Source organism: Vidua chalybeata, chromosome 2, assembly GCF_026979565.1.
Source record: "Vidua chalybeata isolate OUT-0048 chromosome 2, bVidCha1 merged haplotype, whole genome shotgun sequence".
Taxonomy (NCBI): domain Eukaryota; kingdom Metazoa; phylum Chordata; class Aves; order Passeriformes; family Viduidae; genus Vidua; species Vidua chalybeata.
Genome location: NC_071531.1, coordinates 75620442 through 75646672, shown reverse-complemented (window position 1 = coordinate 75646672; position 26231 = coordinate 75620442). Strand labels below are relative to the sequence as shown.

At 38.3% G+C, this 26231-nt stretch overlaps 1 protein-coding gene across 1 annotated transcript in view; it reads left to right on the top strand.

Annotated features, from left to right (window-relative positions):
* The window catches only part of RSF1 (remodeling and spacing factor 1), a 61379-nt gene that overhangs the window by 16041 nt on the left and 19107 nt on the right, over positions 1-26231 (top strand). Inside the window, exons 2-7 of the mRNA XM_053935279.1 lie at positions 10303-10394; positions 14771-14863; positions 15497-15702; positions 17648-17805; positions 21534-23263; positions 25699-25896. Of these exons, the coding sequence (XP_053791254.1) occupies positions 10303-10394; positions 14771-14863; positions 15497-15702; positions 17648-17805; positions 21534-23263; positions 25699-25896 (2477 nt within the window). The remainder of the gene's footprint in view (positions 1-10302; positions 10395-14770; positions 14864-15496; positions 15703-17647; positions 17806-21533; positions 23264-25698; positions 25897-26231) is intronic.

The window sequence follows — 26231 nt, the reverse complement described above, 5'->3', positions numbered from 1 at the left end:
TGGGAGGAGGAGGGGTGTTTTAAAAGGTCTTCATCCTGGATTTAGTCCGTGTGTCTTGTGTAGTAGTAGTTTAATAAAGTTTTTTTCCTTTGTTATTAAGCTTGGGCCTGCTCTGCTCTGTTCCTGATAACATCTCACAGCATTTATTTGGGAAGGTGTATTTTCATGGGGGCGCTGGCATTGCGCCAGTGTCAAACCATGACAGAAATCTTTGTCAGCTGCTAAAAATGTTGCTCTGTTATGATTGTTTTGCCCATATCTCTGAGATATGGTGCATCTCATGCTGGATATCTGGTATTTTTATAAATTATTTTAAAATTTCACTTGCACTGCTGATAGATTAATGAACTGATACTACCTTAGAGCAGAACAAGCATGCAGTTACTTATTTCCAGCTGACAGGGAAGCATGTTCTGCATTGCAAAATGACTTGCGTTGGCTTCACCTTCAAAGTTTGCTTATCCTGATCCTTAAACAAACCTCATGCTCACATAATGCTGCTGCCTGTCAAATACCAAATGCTTACTGAGTAGTACTCAAATGTTTCTGCACCAGTTCTTCACTGCTGGATGTTTTGAAAAGCATAAAATGTGTGTCTTTGCACTGTAGTTTTATTCTTGTACTTCTTTAGGGGCCAGTAAATAAAAAATATTATGAAAAAAATTATGGTTTGTAAGACTAGGTTTTCAAGAAAAAAGGTGTCTGCAATATTTGACAGCTACTGAGAAACTACAAAGAAATATTTAGCTGTTGCTATGGCTCAGTAAAATTGTTGGAAAATGAAAGATAGAATGGTGAATCCCTGAGTATAAATGAGCTTTATTTGAAATACAGGTTGGATCACCAGTGCCTAGAGAAAAAAACTGCTATTTCTATAATTAAATCTGAAAAAGGATGGAAATGTCCTTGTAGTAGATGTCACATGGTGCATGGAAGAGGATAAATATTTGGGATTCTTTGGTGTTGTGGGGCTTAGTTCTGGTTTTATTTCTTTTTTTTTTCTTTTTTTTGTTGGTTGGGTTTTTCCACCTGAAGAGAAGATTGAGGAAGTGTAACCTTGGTAATGAAACTTGCTTTAGAAAAGTGGGTTTTATTCAAACAGATTTTTTTAATATTGCCTTTTTATTCAAGTGAGAGATGTGGGAGAAAGTGATTTTGTGGTATAATCAACATCCTCCCTCTGTTAATATTCACACTTGGACAGTACCTGAGAAATGTGGTAAAATTGACACCAGAGGGATGTTTCTAGTAACGAAACAAAGTAAGGGATTAAAATGCATTTACTTCTTTTCATATAGTGGAGTGAAAAAGGACTTTCATTCAACGTATCCTCTAACAGAAGGTGTTAAAAGCAGCTTGTTTTGTTCATTATATGAATAAAGCTAAATAAAGCTGACAGCTTCTTAACTACTGATGTATACAGCTCTATGCTCATGTGTACTAAACACTTCACTTATTTCAAGGCACTGAGGGTGCTTTTAGTTCAACATAGCAGGATATAAGCTTTCATCTGAAGTTAATGCTCCCATGCTTAGACATTTGATTTTGTCTGCTGGAAGTGTTTGTGCACAGATAAAGTGTAGGAGCTAGAGTGAAATCTGCAGTGGTAATTCTCTGTTTAATGGGGAGTGTAAGAGCTTAGGGAAGGGTTTAAGAACAGTATGTACCATTCCCAGTATCTGATAATACTCCTGTATCTTTAAGACCTTCCCCGACTGGAAGAGGTGGTTTTCACTGGGAAAAAGTTGCCAGACACTCTATAACAGAAATAATATCTTCAAGTGTATTTAACAGAGCTCAGATGTTTTACTTCAGGATGGGCTGACTCTTCCTGAAAGCATGTTTCTCTCTGTGGGTCGTAAATGGATTATATGGAATTAGCTCAGGTGTCAGTATCTACATTTGCAGATATCTGTCCAGGTGCTTAGATGAATCCTACTGCTATGCTGTTGCCCTTTCCTATTTTTTAAAGGTGAAATATTTACAAATTCCAGGAGTTTGGTATAGGAATGAAAACTCTGGCTCCTTTTCACAGGAGTTAGACTCATAGCATTTCTTTTCTAGTTGCTTGCCTTCCTCCTAGGAAGAGGAGCTGGGCCATCCTCCTAGGAGGGAGTTGTAATATTGATCCAAAAGTTAATGAAGACACTGAATTAAATGTTACCACTTCAATGGCTGTGCAACTTCTTAGTATTAGATCGAAAGGTGAGCATGGTGAACATTGCCATCTCAACTTCTTTTTTTTTTTCATCCTTTCTGCAAGTGTGAGCATCCATGATTGTAGTGGCTGGCAAGTGCCTCAGTCCAGACTGACACTGGCATGTAAATCCTCCTTTTGCTACCGATATTCCTGGAGAGGGGTTGCACTTCTTAATATGTGCCTCTTTAGCATTTCTTATGGCAGAGTTGGATCAAGCCCTCTGATCAACCTGCTTGTTCTTTTTGTAATGGCTCTTAACTCCACTTGTGCTTTCTGTAGGACACCTTTGTGCCTAGCACAAGTGAAATGGGCAAATGTATTCTGCAACATGCTCCAAAGGCTGGCTCCCTGTGCCTGAACTGGGCATGTTGATGCCACCCACCGCAGCTCATTTCTGCCTGCTTCTTCCAGTGGAAAAAACCCAAACTACTGAAATTTCTCTGAAGTGATCTTACCCCAGTGTATCCAGAAGCTATGGAGATGCATGCTTGCAGTGAGGAGCTGTGAAGAACACTAGAGATGACCACTAAAGTGTGATCTTTACCATTACTTCTCACCTTTGTCATACCTACACTTTATTTGAGAATTGTAATTACACAGTCCAGGGCTAAGGAAGGAAATGAGGAGCATTTGCTGCTCATGGTCTAAAAGTCTTAGTTGTATTGGAGACTGAGATGCATCGGCAGGCAAAAGAATCCTGGAGGAATTTTAGTTTTCTCTCTGTATCAGCTAGGATGAAGCTAGAATGAAAGATACCTGTGCTGTGGTGTCTTCACTTCCATGGGGTGTGGTCCCAGCAGTTTCAGTCAGGGTTTGCATCTGCCCAAATGAAAGATCAGCAAGTCAAGTTCACTTGATTTTAGACAGTAGAAAATGTATGGTGTTGTCACTGCATGTGAGTTAACTGCCAACAATGACTATCAGTGATAATTTCAAATGTTTCCAGTACCTGTTTTTAAGGGCAATCTGCTTGTTTGCATATTGCTGCCACAGCTTGATTTGTCTTACTTGCTCTTCATATGTCCTAAGTTTGTGGACTGCAGCCCATTTTTTATTCAATACATTTTTTGAGTCAGTAAACTGGGCTTTCATTTGCTGTCTTTCTTGGACTATTTTCAGTTTCTAAAATAGATTCTGTGCTATTTTTTCCTGCATTGTTTTCGAAGTAATTTTCTTTTTTTCTTCTACCTCCTATTCTTTTTCATTGCACAGTACAGCATGCTTTTCTTGCTAAATTTTATGCTTTATTGTAACATCAGTGCTGCTTTTGTTAATTTTTCTGCTGTTCCTTATATTAGCTCAAAAATTCCCCAACATTCCTAGGCACTTAATACCCAGAGAATGAAATAGGGGACTTGGGAAAGATTAAACCATCTTCTATCTGCTGAAGAACAGCTCTCCAGTGATTTTGTTTACTTTGGTATGGCCTTTAATTCTAGCTTCAGGAGTTACACCTATGACAATGAAAGTGATTTTTTAAAATCTCAGTTTCATATACAGTGAGAAGGTAACTGATGGTAGTGTGAGCATTAGAAAGAAAAGCATAATCAGATTGAACTGTAGACTAGGAAAGATTGTAGAATAAAAGATAATGGGAGGAAAGGATACTCAAGGTGGTGTTATGGGTTTAGGAAAGCAGGTTTGGGAATCTGCTGCTCAGGAAAGGACCTGGGGGTATTGGTTGACAGCCACTGAACGTGAGCCAGCTGTGTGCCCAGGTGGCCAAGAAGGCCAGTGTCATCCTGGCCTGTATCAGCAGTAGTGTGGCCGGTGGGACCCGGGCAATGACTGTCCCCCTGTACTGGGCGCTGATGAGGCCATACCTCAAATTCTGTGTTCCGTTTTGGGCCCCTCAGTACACAAAAGACATTGAGGTGCTGGAGTGTGTCCTGAAAAGGGCAACAGAGCTGGTGAAGGGTCTGGAGCACAAGTCTGGTGAGGAGCAGCTGAGAGAACTGGGATTTTTTATTCTGGAGAAAAAGAGGCTTGAGGGACCTTATCACTCTACAACTGCCTGAAAAGAGGTGGTAGCCGGTTGAAGGTTGGTCTCTTCTCCCAAGTAAAAAACAATAGGGCAAGAATAAATGGTCTCAAGTTGTGCTGATGAGGTTTAGTTTGGATATTAGGAAAATTTCTTCATGGAAAGGGTTGTCAAGCACTGGAACAGGCTGCCCAGGGAAGTGGTGGAGTCACCGTTCATGGACATATTTAAGATATGTAGATGAGGCACTTGGGGACATGGTTTACTGCTGGGACTTGGCAGTCCTGGCTTGGACTGATGCAATGAGGTCAGGATGCAACTCTGCTAGCAAGGTCTGTTATGCTGATGATGCAACTTACTAAAAGAACTGGGGGTAGGAAAGGCATTTTGGTCCCAGTTCAAAGCACTTTCCATGTTGGTCATGATTCATTTGCAAGTGGCAGTGAAAGAGGTGATGTGCTGGGCTCCTTGCATGGGAATGTGTAGGAGGGGGTTTACCAGCAGGATAAAAATCTTACCTTTGCTGGCTAATGTTAGAATGACCTGTGCTCTGAATAGTCCAGGTAAGAGGAGAGTATTCTAATATGTATTTGTACAGATAGGAGAGATAAATGTTCTCAGATATTTGTGAGAAAATGATCTAGCTGGTGAGCATCCAGATTTCAAAGTACTTTCCTAGGATAACAATGTCATTTAAATGTGAGTGTGGTTGGCTTGTTTGTAATGCCTGCCAACAATCTTTCTAGGAACAGGATATAAAACTGCTACTTGGTGACTTGTTCATTCTGTTTTGATCTGTGGTTTAATTACAGCATGTTTAATTGCTCTTTTCATTTCATTCATTTAGGAGGCAGAGCAGTTTTATTTTTCCCCTTTCCTTTGCGTGGTGTTTTTTGTTGGTTTTTTTTTGTTTGTTTGGTTTTTTTTTGGTTTTTTTTTTGTTTGTTTGTTTTGGCTTTTTTTTTTTTTTGGCTTTTTTTTTTTTTTAGGCACAGTTTGGTAGAATAATGCTCATCAAGTGAAGGAACAATTGCTCTTTTTCTCATGAGGTCACTTGATTCCAATTTATTATTTTTATCCCAAGCTTACTGAGTGAAGATGAGGCTCCTTAGTGCCACAATTTTTTATCAGAGGTTTACTGAATTCTGAGTTTTGTCTTTCTATTTATTTATCGTGCCAAGTTCATACCAAGGCTGCCATTCTTCTCTGATCTATAAACTTCTGTGAATAACTAAAAGGGTCTCACATTTTCCTTATACTGAGTTGAGATGAGAAACAAGTTAGATAGTTCTTCAAGAAGAATATTTATGTTATCATAAACCAGTGCTGGTGCCAAAGGGGAGATACTATTCCCTTTCTTTTACTCAGTGTTTGCTAGTTGTTTAATGAAACAGATGAGGGACTTCTCCTTGGTTGAAATTAATCTAGAAGACAAGATGTTTGTTGCCTCAGAGTTCTCCTGGGACTTCAGACTTCACACAGAAATGAAGGAGAATATTAAAGATGCTGGAAATGTGGTCACATGTCTATTGGGGACTCTTCTGCCTTTTTTAAGGGATGCAGCTGACTGGTTTTAAGCAAATTTATGCCTAAGGACCTGTTTGTAAAGGGAATTAACTACATGGTTAGTGTGATGGGCTAAGTGGTAAATTATTATAGAATGGTTTGGGTGGAAGGGACCCTAAAGATCGTTCCAACCACCCTGCTGTGGGCCAGGATGCCTTCCACTAGACTGTGCCCCTCCAAGCCCCATCCAGCCTGGCCTTGAACACTTGCAGGGGTGGGGCACCCACTGCTTCTCTGTGCAGCCTGTTCCACAGTGGCCACATACTGACTCTTTACTGATGTCTGAGGAGATGCTCTTGCCTTTGTGTGTGCCTCCAGGACAGCTTCCTCCGGCACTCACAGCAGAGCGATTTGAACAGGGTGGAAGCCGTCTCCTATTTGCCACTAAACTCATGCAGGGTGCCAGTAGCTAATCCACATCAGCTGTGTGCAGGTTGCTGTGAGCTACCTTCCCTTAGCAGAAAGGAGGTGGGAGATCATTAATGATCTCATCAATCTCAGCTGTCCTCTTGCTCAGTGTGGTGTTATTTGACAGTGCAGTCATAGTGTGCAGAGGTAATTTTGGTCAAGGCAGAGGGATGAAAAGGAACACATGGTTAATGGAAATATTTGCCATGTATGTCTTATGAGTAATTTTATTTCCCCTGCTTGCCAAAACAAGTTAGCATGGAAAATGGTTTACTAGTGTAACTGGGAAGACCTGTTTGTGTTCATGAAGCATGAAAACTGCCAGCGGCCTTTGCATCCCTGAGTTTTATTCTTTATTCCCTTCACCCCAGGTCCCCCCAGCACTAAGAGTTCAGTGTTGTCTTCCTGGGTCCCAGAAAGAGGACAGTAGGCACAGGCTTTGTAATCCACATCAGTACCAGGTGCTCTGTGTACGTCATGGTTCCAATCCTCCTCTCTTGTGTCCAGCACTCCAGGTCTGCTTTGATACCGAGGTTTTCTTGTTTATAATAATTTTCAAAATAACAGATTCCCCCATCCTCCCTCTGGACTCAGGACTTTGTCATGTTTTCTGTTTTCATCCACTGTTTCAAGTTTTTTTAGGTTAATTGTAAGCCTTTTCATTTTGGCAGGGAAAATAAATAGGGGTGAAATGGGGTTATGGTTACATGAGATGTTGTCCTTAATCTGTGGTTGTGTAGGTATTTGAAAGTTACAGCTTTTCTAGCCAGATCACGGGGGTTTCACGTTTGTATGTTTTCTCTTCCATTTCAATTATTCTGATGTTTCTGAATGTATTAGACATGTGACTGATGTATAGGATGCTCCCTGAAATGCTGGAGTAGACAGAATAGTGTTCAAAGGATACTGTGTGAGGCCCAGATGACAGCCTGCCCTCCAAGAAAGTGTAAGGCTTAACAAATGGGCTGAACTCCATCAGAAGCCTTATAGTTGTATATAGTGACTCATTCTTCCTGGCTTATGACTTCTTATGAAAAGTATGTATTTTTGAATATCTAGCAGAATGCACCATGCTTTAATTATAGCAAATTCTTTGAAATATTTGTACAGCGCTTTTGTAAAAGAAGAACTGCTATTAGCTCTGTGCACAGTCCTGGTGTTTTCTCCACTGCTTAAGCATATTCTGAGAAGGTTTTAGAGAACTCCTATATTACTTTCCAGAGAAATCAAAGTTTCATTAAAGTTTGAGAATTTAATTCATATTTAGAGAGGATTTTTTATAATGTTCCATCATGCTTTTTGTGACCAGAACCTCACACACAATGGCAATTATACAAGAAGGATACTGTGTATTGTTCCTTCCCTTATGTGAAATTTTTACAAATACAGAACATTCTTATACAAGTTCCTGAAATGAGTGATGCCGGTCCCACATGGATGGAGATGAAATTTTGCAAAGGAGATAGTAGTCTACTGTTGTTAGCTGAAACCAGCCAGCAACAACTGAAAATAATTATATTATGCTCATTCTCTTTGGTGTTCTTTCCCTTACATATGGGATAGAACAGTGTTGTAAAAATGATCCTTACTGATGTCTCAATTCAATGAACTCTTGTCAGGAATTCTCTCTATAGTCTGAACAAAAGTAAGTTAATTTATAGTTGCAGGTTCAGTGCATTTCTGAGAGGATTTAAGTTTTAGTTGTTGTATTTACTAGTGCAATTTTATTCCCTTAAAGCTAAGTTCTCTAGGAGAGATTTGCCACCACTCTTTAGCCTTCCTAGGCCATCTCCCTTAGCTGGTGTTTTTGGACAAGTCAGGTGTACATCCTGTATTATGTACAGTTACTTAGGAATTAATACAGACTTTGTTTCTCAGTCCTTGTAGGCGTCTGCTCCTGTGGTTATTGGGGCACATGGCTGGTCAGGCTGGACTTCACACACTCCCTAGAGAGCAAACTAGACATCAGTTTTCTTCTCCAAGCCTCCTGTCTCCTTCATTACACCAGGCGGGTACTGTGGAATTCCTCTCAGCAAAGGGAAGAGGCGAAAAGCCAGCCTAGAAATCCATTTGGTAATATTGTGTAATACATGAAAAGCATCTTGAAAGGGTAGTAAACAGAGAATGGATATGAAGTGTTTAGTGAAGTTTGTAAAAGTAATCACATCGATACATCATGAAGATTCTAGAAGTACAAGAGCTGAAATGCTAAAACTGAGAAAAGTGATGTTTCTGTAGATACTAACACAACTCACAGGAAGTGCTGATCCAAGAGTGTGCATATTATTCCAATTTAAAAAAAAATTCATGTTCTCCATTTTTTTTCTCACAGTAAATCTCTAGCAGAGAATTTTGTGGTGACTGGGAATTTGATTATTTGAAACAAATCACCTGTGCTTCTTTAATCTAGGATTCCTATCAGTATGTGCCCACAAAAAGGTCTGATTAAAAACAAAGAAAAAAGGATGCTGAGCAAAAGCTTTGATTCAGCAAGATTTTGAATACCCTGGCTGAGTTCCATGTCACACAAATACAACCAGAGGTTTAATTGTATGACTTAACATAGATAGAATTGCTCATGTGTATAAAGTGTTTTGTGCTTAATTTTGTTAGTGCCAGCTGCTTGGCACTTATTGGGGTTAAGACCTTTGATCTTGCTCCTTTAAAAATAGGTGTTAGTTCAAAATCATGACAAACATCAGTTTTCAGGAAAAGCAAGGTGTCTTCAATATGTAATGGAAATATTATATGCAAATGGAATTAAAGAGAACAAGCCAGGACTTGTTGCTTATGAATTAGCTATATTGAAAAGAGGTCTCTTTGAGGGTACCAGGCTGGTACTTTTTATATTTATTTATTCAAGGAGTTTGTATATGAAATTTCTTTATTTCTGAAACAACACAAGCATTTTCATCAAACTGATTTTTTTAGCAACTCGGTATGTTCATGTGAAAGTCGAGGCATTTGATTGAAAGACAAAGAAAGGTTGGGTGAATTCAAGTTAGATGTTGAAAAGATTCACACAGGAAATGTATAAATGAGTAAAAGAACGAACATCTCAGTGGTATCTAGTTTAAAACAAACACTTTTGATGTCCCAGCTGTTTATCCTGTGTCAAATAATGCTACTGGACCAGAAGAAAAATCATAATCATAAACGACGAGAATAAAAGTTACTGGTTTTAAAGCTTTCAACATGTGTGTGCATGAAGTACTGAAAATGCTTTTAGAACATGAAATTGTATGCAAAGAGGAGAGAAATAAAAATATTTGAAAAGCTTATTTTTGAAGTTTTTCTCAGCAAATTACAGATGAGAGAGCTGATGTCATTGGGCATGTAGAATTTCATTAATAATTATCAATTACATATTTCTTAGAGGCTATGTTACTAATTAACTTATAAAATCAATGTTCTGCAAATTTGCCACTTGGTGGTGCCAAATTGATTTATAAATCACAGATGTGAGCTGAGACAAGCTGTTGAAGTTTTTTCTGAGGCATGTACACTAAGAGATACATACATTTTCTTGGAAAACTTTGATTTTGTGACAGCACTGGTGCAGCTGTAATTGGCAGCACTTCTGGCAACCATTCCTGAAGCCCCATATCTGGAATACCTTTCTGTCCCTCCAGTACAAGAGAGAGTAAGTGTATAGCAAAGCTGCATCTATGAGAACAGAGTTTCAGGAACATTTCTTCCATACCATGCACCTGGCGAAAAATAATTTGGATCCAATGATATTCCAGGCATGGTGCAGAATATGGCTTTGGGGTTTCTGGAGGCAGCTGCAGGTGTGCTGCTTGCAGTATTATTTTTGTAGGTGTTTGACTGAAATAGTTCCTGTACAGTTGTGGTTTTAACACTGCCAGAATTTCCACAGGTTTATCACTGAGCTCTATATACTTGAATTGAAGGGTGATGATTATCCTAAATGTAAATATGAACAAAAAGACTTGTGATTAAATTAACCTTCTTCCATCTCTCAGCTGCAGGACAGCTCTTCAGCAGGCTTGAAGTTTCTGTTTTATTAAAAAAAGTCTTAATTTGTCACAGTGTTTCAGTGTTATCAGTGTTTAGCATTGAAGAATATTTACACCAGACTTAACAACTTCTTTTTTTATTTTTTTCCTCTCTCTCAATACTACAGTCCCAAAAGAATTGGTGGAGCTTCACTTGAAACTGATGAGAAAGATTGGGAAGTCTGTCACAGCAGACAGATGGGAAAAATACTTGATCAAGGTACAGTATACATGTTGTATTATTCTGCAATGCTGGAATATGGTTGTGATGAACTTGCTTGTGTGAGCAAGCCCTAGTATGAGCTACAGGAGCCTTGGGTTGTGCCAGCATCAACACGCATACATCGGATCCCAGCTTAACTTGCAGTCTGCCTAGGCTTGTGGGAAAAAGGTCTCTGAAAATAGGCACCATCTTCTGCATGTGAGAGTCTCCACCCTCATAACTGGCAGGAAAATATTTTCTTGAATATTAAGACCCTAAATAAAGAAGATTTAGTAGTCTGCAAATGGGTTAAATTAAACAGAGATTTATACAGTAGCAGTTCATTGTCTATCACTTGCCTGAATATGATTTAGTTACTGTGATTTGGCTGATATTCATGCAGGAACCATACAGAGGTCTTGTAGCATGTGTTAATAGTAAAAGATAGTCTTGCAGTGATTTATATCTGCATGTTCAGAATGGCATAGCTAAGATAAAAATGTAATTATGCATCAGTAAAAATAGAGCATCCCATTGTTTTACGTAATTCTGTCTTGATATTTTAATTGCAGCTGTGTCTTTGTTGATACTTTACATACAAATAGTTTCCAGTTTAAATAATTTACACTGCTTCAAAAAATAAAAATCTATGGATAGTCAAAATTTATAGGTTACCATTTCTCCTCTGGATATGTTCCATGTGCCTTTTAATCCACAAAATTGTAATCTTGTTACTGTCTGTAAAGCTGTGATCACATCTTGCTTAGAAATACAGCATCAGGGTAATAGCAACCATACAAATAATGGCACTTGGCAAATCCAGCTGCAGGTCTCCCCCTTAAATGCTGTCTATAAGCTCTTCAGAGGTATGAATTTATCTTGAGGTTTGTGTACCCTTTAAGGCGATGATATTTTTAGGGCTGGGAATGTATTGAGAAATAACCTGCTAAAGGGCCTTTGTTAATTCTGACCTGTTAACCAACTGTAAAGCATTGATGATAATATTTTAAAAAATAGTAATGTAATAATTTATGTAATTTGTGTTTACTTTGTGTATTACCAACTACTGTGGTTACTGAATTATGTTAAATTCCTTAATAAACCCAAAAACCATTGCAGCAAACTGAGAAAACCCAACTCTGACTCGTGAACTTAAGTACCCCACTGAAGCCACTTACCAGTTGTGCGATAAGCAGAAAGCAGGGTGATAAAATAAGTGTGAGGGAGTAGTTTGGAAAATCTTCTTTAAAGCGGTTTGGAAATTCTTCTTCAGGGAAGCAGTAAGGAAACCCTCCCTCACACCCCTGTTAAGACCAAGTAAGTGTTAATAAATTCTACTTCATTTAACAGTCTCTAGAGCTAACTTGAAGCTTATTTTGGACAGTGGTTCAAAGGAACCTTGAAGAACAAAGGAATTTGAATATAACTAATTAGAAAGGTATGCTAATACTGTCCCCAATTCAAAGAAGTATGATTAATTTAGAAAAGCAAGGAAAACTATTGGGAAATGCCTCAAAAGCCAGGAAAAACTGAAAAGGTGTGGAACCAATGAGAATATTTTTCCTTGATGCCTGCAGTATTGTTCCACATGTTATTGATGACACTCTAAGAGGCAAAGTTGACCTGTTTTTCCTTTGTTAGAAACTACTGATGTGTTGCTTTGATAAAATAGGGCTTGATATATTCTAGATGTTCTTATTTTAGGCAGAAACTTTAGTGGAGGGCATCCAGACTTACATGCTCTTAATATTTATGCATGTATGTATTATTACATTTTGTTTATATACCAACTAATTATAAAATGTGCTTCACTTGACTGTTGTGCATATAAAGAATATAATAAAAATATTATTTTTTTATATCTGAGCTGTGTTTTTATATCTGAGCTGTGGCTGATATTTTGACAGATGGATATATTTCGGGATAGGAAGCGATCATGGTAGTTGAGAGTTCTTTCCCTTCCCTCTTCTGGTGGTGAACCACCCAAGTTGGATCCACCAGCATGTGCACTAGTCTTTTATGGAATAAAATGGCTGCAGGTCTCTGCAAGTCTGACTTTTCTCCTCTGCACCAGGAATGTCTTGTGGTCATGTATGACTAAGGTAAAGAAATGCCTGGTCCTAAGCATTCCAATAACCAAGAGGAAGTGTCCAGCTTAGCTGATTTTGAGAAACCTGTAGTGAGGTCACATTGCACTGTCTCCTGACAAAGTGTTTTACTTAGCTATTGTCCAACATAACTTACATTTTTATACAGAGAAGATTTCTCTGCACTGGTCCCTCTGAAACCTTCAACCCAAAATCAGCACATTCTGAACATATTTCTGATTAGAATTCAGGTGTTTGTAGTCCCACTCAAGGAAACTCCTCTGTCAAGGAGACTCCTCTTTCATGTTCCTGTTTTCCTTGTTTAAAGTGAACATTTGGCATGGTAATAGTGTTGGATGCCATCATAGCTTCTTTGGAATTATTTGAGAGAGCTGTTTCAGCATTTCTTGCAGGGTGGGAAGGTGCTGACCATTCTTGGCATGCAGAAGCCAGGAGTTCCTGCAAGCAGCAGCTTTGTGATCAGTGTGAAGCATCCTCTCTGGGAAGGCAGAGATTAAGATTTCAGCAGAGCCTGGATCAATGAGATGTGTAGTTCAGGGTTGTGACAGCACTTGTCAGGAGAAAGCACAATTATCTAGTTTTTAATTGTCGAAATGTAGTAACTTCAGTTTGAACAGATGCTTCATCGGCTCTGATGCTTTAAAGCTTTTGCTTTGACAGTCACATACTTTGTAGCACATGAAGCTTCTCATTATTGCTCTCATACTTAATGACGAAGTAATGAACAGCAGCTGGCATATGCCCGGAGTAAGGGTTTTGATATTCAGTTTCCCAGTGTTCATATTACATAGTTGAAAAGGAGAGAGAAGGTAGAATAGCTTCATTTTGTGAGTGAGCAGTGATTGTCTCCTGCTGTGAGCTTTGGCTTGGCATCAGAGAAGTTCCTGTGTAATATTACTTAACCTCAAAGCAAGAAAAACTGCTCTTCAGCAGGATCCCTTGTGACCAGAGTGCTCTTCACTGTTTTCTGTAGGTCACAGCTTAAAGTCAAAGTATGCTTTATGGTGTGTCTGAGCTGACCTAACTGCAGGCTTACCATTGTGCCACCTGAGAAATGGTGTCAGTACCAAGGGTAGTGGAGGGTTGGTAGTGTGGCTGTGGGGACAAGGGAGGGGTAGCAGCCCCTCTGCTTGGTTGGAGTCCAGGTGGAATTTTACATTATGAATCGGCTAATCTGTATTTTTGATGGATGAAATTTAGGATTATTTTTGCTGCTGTTTCCAGAGAAAGCTGCATTCAGATGTGATTGGCAAGTTTCTAAGTAGCTTGGTAACTGTATCTTACATTTAATAATAATTTGTTGATTGGGAGACTGCACTGTTCTGATTGAGTCCAGCCCTCCAGTCTGAAGGGCAGCAGCACCTCATGCACTCATTTGACAGTTGTGATTCAGCAGTGGCACTTCAAAATAATTCCAACTGGCACTATAGCTGTGATCAGCTTTTGCCTCCTCATGGATATTTCCACTGGAATAGCCTCACTGACTGCAGGCTATTCCAGTGGAAATACTGGAGATCCCACCATGTGTCCTCAATTGATGAGCAGCTTGTCTCTTCATGAGAGTTGGCTTAAGCACGCCTGAGTTGTTTAGGAGGAGAGGGAATTTCTTCTTCACCTTTATTATTCGAGCTCATGCTGGTTCAATCTTATTTCTCCTCTACTGCTGCTTTTTCTGGTGATAGTATTTCTTTTCCCCATATTGGTGTGGTTGAATTTACTTGCTTTAAATAATTTGAAATTGGCTATATTTAAAATATTTAAAAATATTTGTCAAGCAGCTTGAAGCTCAAGATATTTTGTAAAGAGTAATAATTCCACAGTGTGGAGCGAGTAGCAGTTGCATTTGTTATTTGCAGTACAGTTGAAGGACTTGAGGGCCCCAGGAGACCCTGGCAACTTGTCTGCTAAATGCTGCAAGGAGATATAATTGGGAGTCATGTCTGCTTGAGAGAATTTATATTCTAAATAGACAGAAATAGAAAAATGTGAGATATGTGCACAGCAAAGACAATAATACCTTCCCATTTCAGAATAATGCTATCTAATTTAGGATGCTTAGAGAATGTGGTGGTGATCAGGGCCTCAATGATCTCCTCTTCCATAAAAATTCAACAGTGCTTGCTAACATGCTTCAGTTTTACATTTTGTTTTTCTGTAAGACTTTCTGACTGCAATCTCAAAGAGATCATGTATAATTAATTATTGTAGTAAGGTACTACTAATAAAAAAGTTTAAAGTTGCTTTTTTCTCCTAACCTTAGAAATCTGCTTATTTCGTTTGTAACAGATATGTCAAGAATTCAACAGCACTTGGGCTTGGGAGATGGAAAAAAAAGGATACCTAGAAATGAGTGTTGAATGCAAACTGGGGATTCTGAAGGTACACATTCATCAGCTAAGGTTCTAAATTACTGCTTCCTCACTCACTTTAAGGTCTTGCAAATTTAGCTTGACTGAACCATAAGTGCATATATTAAATATAAAATTGATCTTGGAACAGACATAATATTATTCATTGTAGTGGGATGGACCCAAACTGCATGTAACACGTTGTTTGCATATTTTTCACACATTTGTATGAAAATAGTCTCATGCTTACTGCTTTGTCAAAAGATCTTTGCCTGTGCAATGCACACTTTGAAATGTGTTTGTTACATTGCTGAATTCCAAAGGCAAAATGGGACTTAATCTTTTGTGGTCTTGACAAAATTGTCAGGGTTGGTTCCAAGTTATGTATGGGTTCTATTGTAGAATGAGATCATTTGTACTATGCAATAAAAATTGAGAATAAGCTTTCTAAGCTACTCGGGTTAAAAAAACCCAAAACCAACCCAAACCCTTGTCTCTGATTTAAAAACAACATGGTCTGGAAAAAACTTACAGCTACAGCTGATACACATCCAACAGAGAGAGGCCTAAAAACAAGTTCCAAATCACACTGAAATGAAATGAGCTGATTTTCTTCTTTCTGTTTATATTTTTTGATATCTTACCAGTCTTTTTACTTTTTCAGTATCTCTGTGAATGTCAGTTTGATGACAATCTAAAGTTTAAGAATATAATTAACGAGGAGGATGCTGACACCATGCGTCTGCAGCCCATTGGTCGGGACAAGGATGGCCTCATGTACTGGTATCAGCTGGATCAGGAGCATAATGTCAGGATGTACATAGAAGAACAGGATGACCAGGATGGATCCACATGGAAGTGCATTGTTAGGTATTTTTTTTTTTTTTTTTTTAAATTTTGTGGGGTTTTTAGCTGTTTGTGACTCAGGCTCAGAAATGTATTTGAATAAATCTTCAATTCTCACACAGTAGGATTCATGACAGTGGGATTTTCTGCATTGACATCTATGTTCTAGTGAAAAATTGTGTACAGAAATAACTCACAGATTTGTTGGTAGCAGCCATCACATAATTTGCTTCCTGCTAGTTCAAGCTGCAATGAATATATAGAAAAGGTAGCAAGAGAAGACTGTCTTGAGGATGATGGCTCCATATTCCTTAGTGTCCAGATAAATGCCTTAGAAAATAGAACACTCTTGCTTCTTTAACTTCAGCTTTGTTAGAAAAGCTGCAAGTGGACAGATTTGTTCTTGGGGAAGTTATATTGCAATTACTCCTGTTGGAAGGAAGCCAGAGGAGGCCAAGGGGATGCTTGGAGGGCTTGAGCACCTCTCCTGTGAAGACAGGCTGAGAGATTTGGGATTTTCCAGCCAGGAGAAGAAAAGGATCCAGGAAGAACTCAGAGCCTTTTCTAGTACCTAAGGAGTTCAGGAAAAGGGGAGAGGGATTTGTTAGAGAGGCGTGTAGTGACAGGACGAGGGGGAATGGCTTCAAACCGACAGAGGGCAGATCTAGATTTGTTAGTACAGCAAAGTTCTGTGAGAGTGGTGAGGCAGCAGCACAGGTTGCTCAGAGAAGCTGTGGCTGCCCCATTGCAGGAAGTCTTAATGGCCAGATTTGATAAGGCTTTGAGCAACTTGGTCTTGTAGATGTTGGAACAGGCTGGTCTTTGAAGGTCCCTTCCAGCCCAAACTATCTGCAGGTTATTTACACTGCCATGACTTCAGTAACTGAGGGAGTCATGCAGAAGTACTTAAACCACTATCAACAAGCCATAAAATGATAAGCATTACTATGAGTTACATGTATTCAGCTGTTGTGGGGGAATAAAGTAAATGTAACCAAACAAACAGATTAAGAGCTGTTCCATGCATCATCTATCTCTTCCATGCATTATAGACTCCAAAATTCATTGCCGAAAGAAGAAGAAACCAGAGTTCTGCCGGGAAGGTTCTAACACTCCACACTCACAGCAGAGAACCACAGTAATGCATTAAGAAATCTGAAATTGTTTTAAAACCCGTGAGACTCCACATATTGTGATTGTTGCAGCTTCCTTTCTTTCTGTAAACCTGGGAAAAACAAATTCCTGAACATTGACTTTGAAAAACAGATGTGAGAGCCTTATTGTTGTAGTCCATTAAGAAAGCAATGACTGTTCTATCATGGCTCAAATTCTTTATCAATTAAGGTGGAGTTTTCTTAATAGTTGGATGTGCAGTTTAAATAAAGAGTTACAGTGCACTGAGATTCACTCTCAGACAGATGTTCTCCAGTCCTTTTGCTGTTATAACTTGATGGCATTTTCTAGACAACTTGCTGTTTGTTGCATGTGCTTAGGATAAGCACTTGCAAAAAAGTACCTAAATTATTCTGCTGTTTGCTTTTGCAAATTTCAGTCAAATGATATGGTTGCTTCTTGGTGCATGAGCAGAGAGATGTAGTTTGTTCACTGCTGAGAGGAAAAAAAAGAAATAGCAAAGAATAATCAGTGATGGTTAAGGAGAGGGTAATAAATAACAGAATAATAGTAGCAGCTTGGATCCAGACCCAACAGGAATTGAGTTGAGATAGATAAGTAGATAAGGTCCTTCCAAAAACAATATTTTTATTTTGGTATGGATAAATTGAAAGGTTTCTGGTTGCAAAGGTGCAGTCACTGTTGGGACAAGCATTTCAGTTTGCTTGTGTTTTCACTATATAACTCTATAAGGTGTTCAGGGTAATTAATTTAAGCAGATAATGTTTGTTTACTCCTTATGAATCCCTTTGGGGTAAGTAAGTGACTTATCAGACAGTGTATTTTTCTCTTCTAGAAACCGCAATGAGCTTGCCGAGACCCTTGAGCTCTTGAAAGCGCAAATTGATCCTGCTCTGTTGAAAAACAACAATTCTCAGCAGGAGAATTCATCACGTGAAAGTCCAAGCATAGAAGATGAAGACACCAAAAAGGGTGAAGAAGCAGATACACAAGGTTTTCTGCCTTCTTTTATCAAAGTTTAAGTGTTTTGCTGTGGCAGTGTTAGAATTTTCAGCCTCACAAAAAGTTACTGTGTTAGATTAGGACTTTAAAAAAGTAAATCAAGTAAATACTGAATCCTTTGAAATTCTGAATATATTTGGAGGTTTTTTCAATACATAGTGAATCTCAAACACTTATTTATAGGAAGAGAGCTGTGTAAAAATGTTTTCTCAGTAACTTTTTTGCTGTACATTTTGTATAATATTGTAAATGCTCATTATTGTATGTTTTTGTGGAGCATTGAACCGCTGCCAAACTTTTCCTGTTTTAGCAACATTAAAATTTGAAAAAGAAAAGAAATCTGCTTGTGCAATGCCATGATTGAAATCAAGGCTGTATTGGGTGTGGTGTTTATTCTTGCTTTTGAGTTAGAATCAGAAAAATATAGGTTATTTCCTCAAATGTTTCACAATATTTCAAGAAGACATGAGCTTAAGTTAAAACAATTTAAAATGCTAAAACATTGTTGAAGTGAGGCTGTCCTTATCTGCCTCCACTATATTGTTGTTATTAAAATCACAAAATTATTTAGGTTGGAAAAGATCTCCAAAATCAAAGCCAAGAACCTTTTTCCTTCCTTATTATCATGTCATTCCACGTATTTAGTAACTTGTCTGACTTGTTGGTTTGTGCATTGGTTTTGCTAAGTATCTGTCAACCTGGAGTATTTGATTTTGTTAAGAATCTGGTCTTCTTTCAGGTCATGAAAAACTAGAAGCTTGTTATCCTGAGTAATTTTACCCCAGTTTTACTGCCTGGTCTTATTATTTTGTTAAAATGCAGGAAAATGTTTTTACAATCAGAAACAAAATTTAAGTATTCCAGTGTGTTAGTAGGTGTTTCTGCAAATGTGTTGAAGTTAATTGGATATGTGGAATTAGCCAAGGCTTGTCTTGGTTTTTGAGTATCAGAGAGAAGGAATTACTATTCTATTCTTCTTTGCAACAAGCAGTGTAGAACAAAAAAAAAAAAAAAAATTTAGGTAAAATTTGAGTTGTTGTGGAAGTACTAAGAGCTGATTGTAGAAATGACAGTAAATTGTGACAAAACCCAGCAGAATTATCTTTCAGTATAAGGCATTTCCAGTATCTAACTCCGCATGTAAGTGCCAACACAACCTGCATAGTTACCAACAGTGCAGAATTAATTCCATGTGCTGGTTGTGCTTTTGTCTCAGTCAAGCCAGTTTAAATATCTGATTGAGACCCCTTCTTCAGATATGATTTTGCTTTATGTTGAGTTCAGGAGCAGCCATTTGAAAACATTTTAAATGCCCCTATTGTAGATAATTCCCCAAATCTTGTGGCACACTCACCTGGCTCAGTACTTGCATTAGGCTGTGTATTGGTGTAAAATCACCTCTAGGCACTAGTTGCAAAATCACAGAACAGTTTGGGTTGGAAGGCATCTTTAAAGGCCATCTAGTCCAACCTCCCTGTGATGAGCAAAGACATCTTCTACTGGATCAGTTTGTGCAGAGGCCCATTCAGCCTGACCGTCAACGCGTCCAGGAGCAGCCCCAACTTTGCTGGACCTGTGCCTTACCACCCTCACAGTGAAGAATTTTTTTCCAAATATCTAATCTAAATCTCCCTTCTCTTAATTTAAAGCCCTTCTCCCTTGTTCTGTCACTCCATGCCCTTGTCAAAAGTCTTGTAAGACCCCTTTAAGAAATGGGAGATGCTATAAGGTCTTTCCAGGTGCTTCTCCAGGCTGTCTCTCAGCCTGTCTCCATAGCAGAGGTGCTCCAGCCCTCTAAGCATCTTCATGGTCTCATTCCTACAGGTCCATGTCCCATGTATGTAATGAATAATGAAATTATTTACATTTGTAGTGATTTGAGTGCTGTCAGTGTGTTCACAGAACATTCCTTAGAGCCTTTCAGTTGAGAAACTGTGGTATTTCCTCCTTGTAGTCCAGGGATTGCACTGAAAGCCCTACTAAGATGTAGGGAAAACATGCTGGAAGACCTGGCACTTGTTGGCTTTGGCCATTTTCCATGTACCATTAAATTAGTACATGCAAATACATGGTGACCTAACCCAATGCTTACATGTTTACTGGCCTGACTGATTGACTCTAATAGTGTTAGGAGAGCTTGTGCATTGACTGAGTAATTTCGTGTATATGTGAAAAGTTTTGTGATTAGTTCAGGGAGTTAAACTATAGAACATCTGCTGATTTTTGGTATGGGGAGGTTTTGGGATTCTGGTGATCCTTAATGAAGTTTGGGAGAAAGCTGTAGGTGATGGGAAGAAATGGCTGAGCAAAGTTTAGGTAGACAGAAATAAAGGCAAATCGGAAGAATTTGGACACAGAGAAAATACCTCGTTCTCACTGTTACAGACAGATATCTTTGCAGAGGCAGTTATAGGTACTCTGAGTGGGGATCACTTCTATGAAGGGGGAAAAACCAGCCTTGAGCCTTCAAAATGTTCATCACTAAAGCACCTTACCACTTCTAGAGCCTTAGACATGCATCTTTACTGTACTGATACTGAGATTTATGTGGATACATGCCTTATATTTGAAAACAGAAGATCTGTGAATTCCTCCTCACTGTTCTTTTCTAAAATGCTTAATTTCATTGATGTAATTATTAGCTGTCATGGCCTTTCCCCTGTATATTTTTAACCACTTTCAGAAGCTCTCATCAGGCAAAAAAACTACACTAGCTCAGTTGGAGAGGGGTGAGGTAGAAGGGGAAAAAAAATCATCTTCTTGTTTGCAGTTGTCGCATGCCTGCAAAAGCATCTTCCAGGTGGCAGGAGCTGCTGTTCTGGTATATGCAGTGCTATTGTATTTGCCTTTTCTAATTAGTTCTGTTTCTGGCTGACACAAAACTCTGGATAAAATACAAAAACCTGAAGTATAAAGAGGCAGTGGCAAAAATAAATAACAAGCCGAAGTGCATAGTGACAAAATAGTATGGTTTATTCTAAATGATGGAACTGTACTTCAAGCCCTAATGATCTAAATCTGAGTTAGCAAAGTGGAATAACCTGATTCTTTAAGCTCTGCAGGTTTCCTGGGATATGCTAACATTCATTGCTTGTTTTAAAAACAGCAGATGAAGTGAATGTAGAATATTATCTGCATGTAGGAGACGTAGTCATTGCCTGGAGAACCTGGATGAATTTTGCCATAAGCCATAATGCTGAATGTCTTTTCTCTGAACTGTTGAAGTACAATAGTTAAGTGTATCTGGAAATAAAGACATGTACAAACAGGGGACTCATTTCTCTGAGGAATTTCTCGTGAAGGCCATGGAATCTTACACCATGTTCTGCTTTCTGAAATAGTCCAGAGACTCAAGTGAGATTTCATGCCTCTGCCTAGGTTTCATGTATCCTCTGGAAATATTGTGGTAATAGTGAAGAAGGGACTAAGATGTGTGTTGAAAGAAGGATAAATCTAGAGTTCTGCTGCTGGCTTCTGAAATTTAGGTTTATCTTGATATATTACTCGATTGAGCAGTGGTTCTATAGCTAAAAATTGTCAGCCCACTTATTTTAATGAGAGTGTTGGACAAGCCAGATTTCTACTAATTCAGTGAGAATAGAGTCCTTTGTGCGAGAGTTGGGCTGTTGGGTTTTTTAGGTATGCCTCTGTTTTAATGAAGTTCTCTGTAATCCTATAGGTCCCTTGATTGTTTCTTAGCTGTTTTTCTCTGTCAACAGAAAATCAATTGAAAATCAAAGAAGAAAAAGAGGAGGTAGAGGAACAGTCAGTGGAATCAGAAAGCCTGCTTCCTCCTGTGGTCAAAGAAGATGAAAATGCACTTAAAATTAAGAAAGTGGAAGAAAAAGAAATTATAAAACTGCCAGTAATAATGAAATTAGGAAAACCTTCAGAAAACAATGAAGAAAAGCAAACTATCAAGGAAGAAAGTGACTCCTTTAAGGAAAATGTCAAGCCTGTTAAAGTAGAGGTGAAGGAAAACAAAACAGAACCCAAAGACCTAAAAGAAGTGAAAAGCTGTATGGACAAAATTGCAGTTCATGAGCCAGAAAGGTTAGAATTTTGTGTTAATGTCAAAACTCCACAAGAAATTGTGGAGAAATCTGTGGAAGAAAGTGAAAAACTTAAAAATGACCAACAGGCAAAAATACCACTTAAAAAGCGAGAGATCAAACTGACAGATGACTACGACAGTCCAATAAAAGGGCCCCTGTGTAAATGTGTTACTCCAACAAAGGATGTCTTGAAGGAAGAAGGGAAACCAGAAGAAGAAGCTTTTAAGAGAGTCCCTACCATTACTGCTCTATGTCCTGATGGGAAAGTGCTAGTAAATGGAGAGGTTAGCTGTGAAAAAATAACCCCGAGTGTCATACAAAATAGTAAGTCAGAGCACTCTGCTAGTGCTATGGAAGACAGCACCTCATTACAAGAGAAAAATGGAAAAAGCGGGGAAAAAGTATCAGACTCTCTAAATTCTGTTAGTAAAATTATAAAAACATGTGAGATTGAGAAAAATGCAGTAACTGTGCTGAAAGAGATCGGGCCTGTGGTCTCTGAGGTTTCTAATCAGAAAGTGCCTTCAAAGGAAGAATCTAGTCCTGTGGAAAAAGAATCCATTGACAGCACGACTACTGAGACGGTAGCAGAAGAGGCATCAAACTCTGAAGACTGTGCCAAAACAACTGAAGAGGAACAATCCACTGATCTCAAAAACGACAGCATGCCACCACCCAAAGAATGTTCAGAGAAGCTAGAGATGTCCCCAAATGAATCTGCTCCTGCAGAACTGCCTAAGCTTGCACTGGCTGATGAAGAGACTTTGAAAAGTAAAGATGAGCCTGAGGAGAAAAACGACTCTCCAAAAGCTGCTGAGATACCTCCTGCAACTACTTCACCTGTCACAGTAGAGAAACCTATTCTGGAAAAGGAGGACTCTGATAGTAAAATGGCTCTACCTGAGGAGAGCAAAGCAGAAGAAAAATCCAGCCCAGAAAAACAAGAGGAAGAGCCAGAAGCTGCCAAAACAGAGCCAGACAGATTAGATGATGCCCATGCATCTAATCTAGAGGACTCCTCAGAAAGTAAAAAGGAATCTCCAGTAGCTAAAAGCAAATTTAAATATAAGCTAGTTTCTGAAGAAGAAACCTGTGCAACAGAAAATAAAGAAATAACTTCTGAAAGACAAAAAGAAGGAATTAAATTAACAATCAGGATCTCTAGTCGAAAGAGAAAGACAGAAACACCGCCAGAAGAGGTCAGCATTGGCCGCACGTTAAGGCGGTCACCAAGAATATCCAAGCCTACTCCGAAAGTTGTGGAGACTCGGGATCAGAAGCCTGAGAAGAAGCGGCCTGAAGAGGAAGAGGAGAAACCTGCAGCAGCACAAAAACCAGAACGAAAAGAAGATGCAAAAAAACAAGAGAAGGAGACAAATTCTAAAGTTAACAAGGTAAATACAGTTTTATTACTTGGGAGTAAAGAAAACCCCCAGTCTTATCTATAAGGAGAATATACTCTTACATGGGAATACTGAGGATTATGTTCCTTTGGTCAGCTTTTGCAAGAAACTAGCTTTGCAATCCAGTTAGTGAACTCAACCAATTTAAAAACACCCCCTAAGAGAGTGCTAATATCTGTTGACTTTTTATAAACTTGGACAGTTTATAAAATGTCACTTAAACCAGCCTAAGTAGACCAAATCAACCTGAGTGAATTCTTCTAAAAAATGGCATGATCAGATGAGTCTATCTGGCTGTATGGCTGAATAGACACTTGTAACCCCTCTGGATTTACTAGATGTATACCTGTTGGTGTCTGGTTCGTCAGAATCATCATAAGCTAAAAAGGAACCAACACATGGGGAAGAATAAAAATATTATGACTTCTGCTTCTAAGTGAAGCTGAAGGTATTGTTGCGGTGAATTCATTATATAATTTAGCTTTTCTCACATATGTGATGCACATTTTAATGTGGGTACAGGATTTTGTTTCATATTAGCTTCTGTTTATGCAGAAGAGATCTTTAAAAGTACGTGATGTAAATATATCACAGAAAGTTAAACATATATTTGTCTGGTGTGCTTCTGAGACTGTGTATTTATAAATAACCCTTTATTAATTTATCTTCTGTTTTCTCTGGATATGCAGCACAAAACAAAAGAGGAATGATGAGTTTGTATTTTTTAAGTGCACTTTTTAAAATCAACTTGTAAAATCCTATTAATTTTCCACTGCAACGTATTTTTGACTGATGTAGTTTTCCCAAAGCATTCATTTAGAATGTGAAAGAAAGTTTCTTTCACATACTGATACATTGGATAACCTTAATAAATGAACAAACAGTTGATTTTTAAGTGAATGGTAAAAATCTATACTGAAAAATGCTGTCACATGCACGGAGAAATGAAAGACAAATTTTTCGTTTGCAGATTTTAATTAAAAAAGACAACATGTGAAAGTAAGAGTAAAGTAAGAGTAAAGAGTAAAGAAAGTAAGTCCTGAAAGTTATTAGAATTTTGAAGTACTGTTGCTACAGGTGTTTTAACTGTTTTAAATTGATTTCTGTTTGTGAAAGAGCAAGAGATCTAAAGATGTTTCCTTTCCTAAAATAATTATCATAGAGGAAGAAGTTTGAGGCTGTCATTTAAACAGGATGAAGAATACCAGGATCTTTAATAGCTTACTTTATATCTTGGGGTTCCTTTTCTTTTTAAAAATGGATCTTATTTTCAAATCAAACCCGAATTTGAAGTTGTGATGCTGTAGGATGAATCCGTAGCCTAAACTGAGACTCTGTAATGGATTTGAAACACCTTTGCTGCTAAAGCTTAAGGAACAGTAAAATCTCTAAACAGGTAGAAACTGATGTTAAGAACCTGAAACAAAATTTTACCAATATGACAAATGCTGCTTTGGTATGAGTCCGTCCTGCTGGAGAAATAGAATATTTTGTGCATTTTAGTTTATTCAGCTTATTCAGGTCTGTGAATAATTTAGTCTAAATCCAAACAATATTTTGAGTTTAAAAAGCTGGAAAAATTATTTTCCATTTTCAGTGTCTGTGGGAAGGGGGTAATAAGTTCTGAGAAAATGACGGGTGTGAGAAACAAGTCAGTTAATGGGAAAAAAAGTTTTTTCTGTTTGACATGTTGCTTTAAATCTTAAAATATCTTAGTTGCACAAAGTAGTTTAAGTAATTCAGAATAGTCTTCTGAATTTTAATTGAAACCTGTTTTTTATTAAAAATATGGTAATATACATATTCAAAATGTTTTCATTCATAATATGGTATATGATAGAAGGGGGTAGATGCCCCTTTGATTAGCAAAAAAGAAAGACCAACTGAATCATGTTTCACTTAAGGAAAATAATGAAAAAGAGTAAATATGAAAGAAGACCTAGATAGAAGTTATGCACTTAAAAGGTGCAGTGATCTTATTCAGAAACAAACACATTTTCCAAAGTAAAATAAAATGCATAAACTCTTTGGGAGGCAGGTGGGAGAAAAAAAGATTCACTTTGGGTTGAAGCAAGTTATCATTAAAAAGTCAAGAAGTTTTAAGTGTGGAATTTACCATGTTCAGTACAAAGTTGGCCTTGTCAAAATAGAAAAAAAGAGTCTGAGTGGAAAAATTTGTCTTCCTACTTTTAAATCTTATTTGAAATTTTATTTTTGCACGTTGATGCAATTTTTTCCCCTTTATCTGGTTGCATTTTAAGGATCTTGGAAAGACAACATATTCATTGAAATACTCTGCTGTAAATTTACTGCAGCTGTTCTGACTGAAATGAATCACTTTACTCTGGAGGCGAATATTTGTTTAAGATCTGTGAAGAAACTCTGTGGGCTTCCTTTGTGTTTTTCTTTGAAATGATGTCTCATAGAGAAGCAAAGTTCGGTGGACGGGTACGCGGACACGTGGCAGGTGGAAATACTCAAGTAATGAAGAGACTGAGGACTCTGAGAGTGAAAAAAACTCTGAGGAGGAGGAAGAAGAGGAGGAAGAGGAGGAAGAAGAAGCTCCACCTGCTGATGATGATGAGCCCTGCAAGAAGTGTGGCCTTCCCAATCATCCTGAGCTGGTAGGTTTTTGGGGAAAGCTTCTGCGGGTTGTTGTGTCAGATTTGGTGGATTTGCTTTGATGGTGTCTGAAGGCACGTCTTCCTTCAGGGTGGCCATACATAGCAGTGTGTCTTCTAGTTTTTAGGTGGTAAACTCAGGAGTAGATGAGTTACCTTGAATAAGGAGGGAAGGAAGTTATTTTTCCTGTCTGCCAAAACAAAAATAGCATCTTTTACAAGATGTAACACACCTTAGCCCATTGAGAATCAGTCTGGGTGAGGCTTTGAGGTTATGCCTGCAGTTGCAATGAATGCAGAGGAAGTAACATTAAAAAGAACTCCAGCAGTGTGATGTC